General features: G+C 34.9%; 1 protein-coding gene across 2 annotated transcripts in view; it reads right to left on the reverse strand.

Annotated features, from left to right (window-relative positions):
* Window positions 1–5,470, reverse strand: part of LOC138714715 (serine/threonine-protein phosphatase alpha-2 isoform-like) — a 65,053-nt gene extending 59,583 nt beyond the window's left edge. For both annotated transcript variants that reach the window (XR_011336065.1, XM_069846798.1), the window contains exon 1: window positions 5,187–5,470. Coding sequence is in view for 1 of the 2 variants with exons in the window: in XM_069846798.1 (XP_069702899.1) it covers window positions 5,187–5,264 (78 nt within the window). In the remaining variant the exon portion in view is untranslated. The remainder of the gene's footprint in view (window positions 1–5,186) is intronic.
* Between the last annotated feature and the right edge of the window lie 530 nt (window positions 5,471–6,000).

Consider the following 6,000-nt stretch of genomic DNA (forward strand, 5'->3'; position numbering starts at 1 on the left):
CATTCCCCGCACTTTGGATCGGAAGGGGAGGTCCAATTGCGTGGCCTCCCAGATCCCCAGACTTGACACCCCTGGACTTCTTTTTGTGGGGGTTTGTCAAAGACAAAGTCTATACAACTCGTGTGATTGATCTTGATGATTTGAAGGCTAGAATAAGAGCTGTCATTGCCTCAGTTGACATCGATATGCTAAGGAGAGTATGGACAGAGTTGGAATTTCGCCTTGACGTTGTACGCACCACCAGAGGTGCGCATGTTGAAGTGGATTAACAAAACAAAAACAGAAAAAAAAACTTCAAGAGTTGGTGAATCATATAAACCATGGTTTGTCCTCTATGACGATTACAGACCGAATTACAACACATCAAAGTTGTAAAGTACTTTTTGGGACATGGTGTATTTGAACAGTGAAATGGTTAGAAGTGTTAGTGAAATCAGGTAGAATCAGTGCAGTGAGAGAGTTGACAGCGAAATAAGTGTATGCCGAAAGGTACTTGTGTAGGTATGAACCTGTCACAGTCGTGGGTCTTAGTTCGAACTTAGGATTAAGATACAAATTAGATTTACTTTAAATGTTATTTTAAGTGGCCATGCTTCATTTACTGTAATTTAGGATGCTCCTTGTTATTATTATTATTTTATTATTATTGTTATTATTATTATTATTATTATTATTATTATTTATTGCTTTTTATTAGTTGAGTTTATTATTAATTGTCATTATTGAGTGTAATTAGTTACCACTGCCACCGGGTATATACCCAGTTGCAGTGTGAATAAATACATACATACAACACAAGACGCCAGACAGAATGTAGTCCACGTGTTTCAAGTACAGGCAGCGGAAGCGAATTTGACACACGCCTAGCAAGCACGTACCGTTTTTTATATACGATTATTGCGTGTTATAAAATCAAGACAATACAATTATTGTATACAAGAGTTAATATCGGAAATATCTAAAATGCTGGTGGTTGAGAATAATAAATCATACTTAAATTGTCACAAATGTGGTAAAACATAAGCCTGAAAACATGTTTTTTTTTTTTATTTAGAGTTTTGCATTACAGTTTTAGAATGCCGAAAACGTATATGGCGAACAAATTTTATTCCAATAATATTTCAACCATGAATCCTCTCCAAATTAATAAAAAAAGTAAAGAAAATTATATTGGATTTATAGTTTGGGTTTAAATATATTAAACACTATTTAATCTGTATTCACTCTCAATTTTAATTTTATTTTTGTCTGTATTGGAATCCCCTCCTGAGCACGAGTCTTACTCATTCAGGAGTGGGCTAGTTTATCTTTCATTGTATTTATTAATTTGTATTCATTTCAAACTTACTAGCAATAAAAAATAAATAAATGAATAAATAAATAAATAAATTTTGCTTTTCCTATATTTAGTTATTACATTAAATTATTTATCACATCTTTTCCGTACCTTGCTTTTCTTGCATGTTGTTTGCCTGGTTTCGATTCCTGCTGTAAAAAACAACAGCATTCATTTTCAAAGTTTCAAATGAAAATGAACGCCGAGTGTCGGATAGTATAACCTTGTATGCGGAAAAACTGCGTTCTACATCGGCTGAAACCAGGGGCGCTTATGTAAAATATTTCACATCATTCATTTCTACACCAAGTTGATAACAATCGCAGTTATCATCTGACAAAACTCTTGCAATTTTGCATAATGAATTGAAACCACCTTTTTTTGTATTACTGTGTTCCGATGAGTGATAATTTATAGTGTAAATGAAATATGTTCTATAGTGTCAGTGGAATGTGTTATAGAGGGTCATAGAAATGTGTCCTAAAGTGTCAGTGAAATGCGTCATAGTGCCACTACAGTGAGTGAGATGAGAGTAAAGTGAAAGACTATTATCAGTACCAATGTGAAACTTATGTAGGGCCTATATATATGTAGGTTATTTTATGTATTATTATTAATTGTAATTATTGTGTTCAATTGTATAGTGTATTCTTATTGTATTGTGCATTGTATAATTGTATTTATGCTCGACCATGCCGAAACGTAGTAATTATACACCTGGTAGCAGACCTTTAATGCATGTCATTAAAGTACACCTACTCATTAAAGGTCAGGTCTTTCAGCCAATGACGACTCAGGTTACAACTGCTCAGCCAATGACACGTCAGCTTTCTACCGTTATAAAACCGCAAGTATCGATTATTCTCGGATATGCAATCGAAAGAGAATTAGCGAAAAGTCACGGAGGCTGGAAATCCAATACTGTCGCCGAAGGTTATGTTCTGTTACTATAATAATTAGCGTTAATTGTAAATAATATTCAAATAAATTCAATTTGTCATCTCGTTTTTCAATATCTAATTTAATTTCAATGTTATCTCTGTAAGTTCTTATGGCCTAGCAAGGTCAATGTGGATATCTGTTCCTCGGAAAAAATCAATACTTTCGCGTCTGCGCACATCTCACAACATACGGAACATTGCCGAAGGTCAGATACAATTAAAATTAATAATATCATGTTAGAAATATGGTCGAGCATAAAAAGTCGTATGAAACTCGCCTATAATGGTAATTAAGAAGCTCGTATGAAAATTATGAAACTCGCTTGCGCTCGTTTCATAAATATCCTTACTCACTTCTTAATTATCTTCATTAAAGGATCGTTGCATAATGTACTATTGTATTGTATAATTGTATTGTGTATTGTAATTTTATTGTGTATTGCTTATATTGTGTATACCACTGCCACCGGGTGCTTGCCCACTTGCAGTGTAAATAAATACATACATACATTTTCGCACACACCTTTTTGCTTATATCATCTTGCAGATCATTCACTTTTGAGATGAGATTATTTACTATCGAAATGTGTTTTCGAGATATTCGATTGTAGAGGAGATAAATCCAAAATTAAATGAAATATATTCACACTGTTTTTAAATATTTGGGTTACCAAGAAGGGTTTGGGCATTAATTATGAAAGCTGCATAGTTTCCGTCAAACATTAATATGACTCCCTTTGCCCTTATATACAGTGATTGTATTATCTTGAGTTTATAATACGCAATAATCGTATACAAAACACGGAAAGAGATTGCTTAGGCGTGTGTCAAATTCGCTTCCGCTGCCTGTACTTGAAACACGTCCAGCGTCTTGTGTTCAACTTCAATCGACTTGAAACTAATACAAATATAGAGATGTCACGGCCTTAATTATATCTCATGACCGGAAAGAGAAGTGTAACTCACATGTATTGTGTTTACTGCCTTCTGTGAGCGTAAAACACAAGTTGGGGCCACGAGTTTCATTTACACAGAGACTAAAAACACAGTGAACACAGATCTCAGAACTTTTTTCACTTGGACTTATGCTCGCCAATGGATACTTTTCTTAAAAGTGTCGAGATCTCCCAGAAAGACCGGAAATTAAGAGCATAATGATAATAATAATAACAATAATAGTAATAATAATAATAATTATTACAATAACAATAATAATAATTATTATAATAGTAACAATGATAATAATAATAATGATAATAATAATAATTAGTAATAATTATTATGAAAATAATTATAATGATAATGATAATAATAATAATAATAATAATAATAATAATAATAATAATAATAATAATGGCTTTATTTAACCTGGCAGAGTTAAGGCCGTAGGATTAAAACTTGCTTACACAGTTGAACATAATAATAATAATAATAATAATAATAATAATAATAATAATAATAATAATATTAATAATAATAAGAGTAGTAGTATCTGTCAAAAAATTTGAATGTTAGAATTTTATAAAACAGTTAGGCTATATTACCAGTTGTTCTGTATGGTTGTGGAACTTGTACTCTCACTTTGGGGAGGAACAGAGATTAAAGGTGTTTGAGAATAAGGTTCTTAGGAAAAAAATTGGGGCTAAGAAGGATGAAGTTATAGGAGAATGGAGAAAGTTACACAACACAGAACTGCACGCATTGTATTCTTCACCTGACATAATTAGGAACATTAAATCCAGACGTTTAAGATGGGCAGGGCATGTAGTACACATGGGTGAATCCAGAAATGCATATAGATTGTTGAGAGGCCGGAGGGAAAAGTGCCTTTGGGGAGGCCGAGACGTAGATGGGAGGATAATATTAAAACGGATTTTAGGGAGGTGGGGTATAATGATAGAGACTGGATTAATCTTGTTCAGGATAGGACCTATGGCGGGCTTATGTGAGGGCGGCAAAGAAACCTCCGGGTTCCTTAAAAGCCAGTAAGTAAGTAACAGTACTGTAGTAGTGGTAGTAGTAGTAGTAGTAGTAGTAGTAGCAGTAGTAGTAGTAGTAGTAGTAGTAGCAGTAGTAGTAGTAGCAGTAGTAGTAGTAGTAGTAGTAGTAGCAGTAGTAGTAGTAGTAGTAGTAGTAGCAGTAGTAGTAGTAGTAGTAGTAGCAGTAGTAGCAGTAGTAGTAGTAGTAGCAGTAGTAGCAGTAGTAGTAGTAGTAGCAGTAGTAGTAGTAGTAGTAGTAGTAGCAGTAGTAGTAGTAGTAGTAGCAGTAGTAGTAGTAGTAGTAGTAGTAGTAGCAGTAGTAGTAGTAGTAGTAGTAGCAGTAGTAGCAGTAGTAGCAGTAGTAGTAGTAGTAGCAGTAGTAGTAGTAGTAGTAGTAGTAGTAGTAGTAGTAGTAGTAGTAGTGGTAGTAGCAGTAGTAGTAGTAGTAGTAGCAGCAGCAATGTAGTAATAGTAGTAGTAGTAATATGCAGTAGTAGTAGTGGTAGTAGCATTTCAGTAGCAGCAGTAGTGGTGGCAGCAGTAGCAGTATTTTTTTTTATTTAAGGTTGCTTCAAATTAGATCGATCGTTAAGTACGATCGAAACTGTTAGCATGGCTCTCTTCTGGAGGGAAGTAAATCGGGGGGCTTTTCATAGATTTAAAGCACGTTAAGATTCCTTTCCTTGATAGAGTTGTCCAGGCAACCCTTTTAGACTTTTTGTCGCGTAAGTTGAGCGTATGTAAACAAAATACTATTTTCACTATATGTTTATTTCTGTAATTTTTACTTTGAATGTAATAATTTCATGCACACTCAATATTCTTGACTGCATGCATTTTCGCTATATATTAATGGTGTTGGCTATGATTAATGCAGAGTTAAGTACTGATATTTAATAACTAGGTAGTAAATTGAACATGGATAATTGCCTGTTTGTTCGTCTTCTTTCGACCGGCGAGCAGTTGTGTGATCACTTTGTCAACGTCCAGCACTTGCTTGAACATCATGCTTGTGGTCACACCAGATAGCAGACACAAATGTCGGTCCGTTCAAGGAATTGGAGTTCCTCACAGCACGGAATTTGTGTTTAGACTAAACCAAATGCAAAATTAAAACCTCTTTACAAACACAACAGTTCATTCATAGTCTACTGGCACTTGTAGTGATGTTTTGAAAGTTTGGACGCGAGACACGCTGTTGTGGGACCGACGAGCCCCGCTGTCTGACTGAAAACATCACGCTTCTCGATTGTATCGGCACATACACGCGCATGCGCGCTGCGACACCCACTCGCGGCATCGATGTGGCGTCAAGCAAGGAAACATTCACAGGGGATTTGTCAAGCGCGTCACTTTAACAAGTTAAAGTTTTCAGAATGTACTGTACGTTATTTCAGGGCTACTTTTAAAAACCTTCCATTACTGCAGAAATCAGAATTGAAATTACCAGAATAACATTGATTATTATTATTATTATTATTATTATTATTATTATTATTATTATTCCGTAACACCAGGTGGCCCAAGTTCGAATCCTGGTCGGGGCAAGTTACATGGTTGAGGTTTTCTCCGGGGTTTTCCCTCAACCCAATATGAGCAAATGCTGGGTAACTTTCGGTGCTGGACCTCGGACTCATTTCATCGGCATTATCACCTTCATCTCACTCAGACGCTAAATAACCTGAGATGTTGATACAGCGTCGTAAAATAGCCTAATAAAATAAATTATTATTATTATTATTAT

Source organism: Periplaneta americana, chromosome 2, assembly GCF_040183065.1.
Source record: "Periplaneta americana isolate PAMFEO1 chromosome 2, P.americana_PAMFEO1_priV1, whole genome shotgun sequence".
In the NCBI taxonomy this organism is placed as follows: Eukaryota; Metazoa; Arthropoda; class Insecta; order Blattodea; family Blattidae; genus Periplaneta; species Periplaneta americana.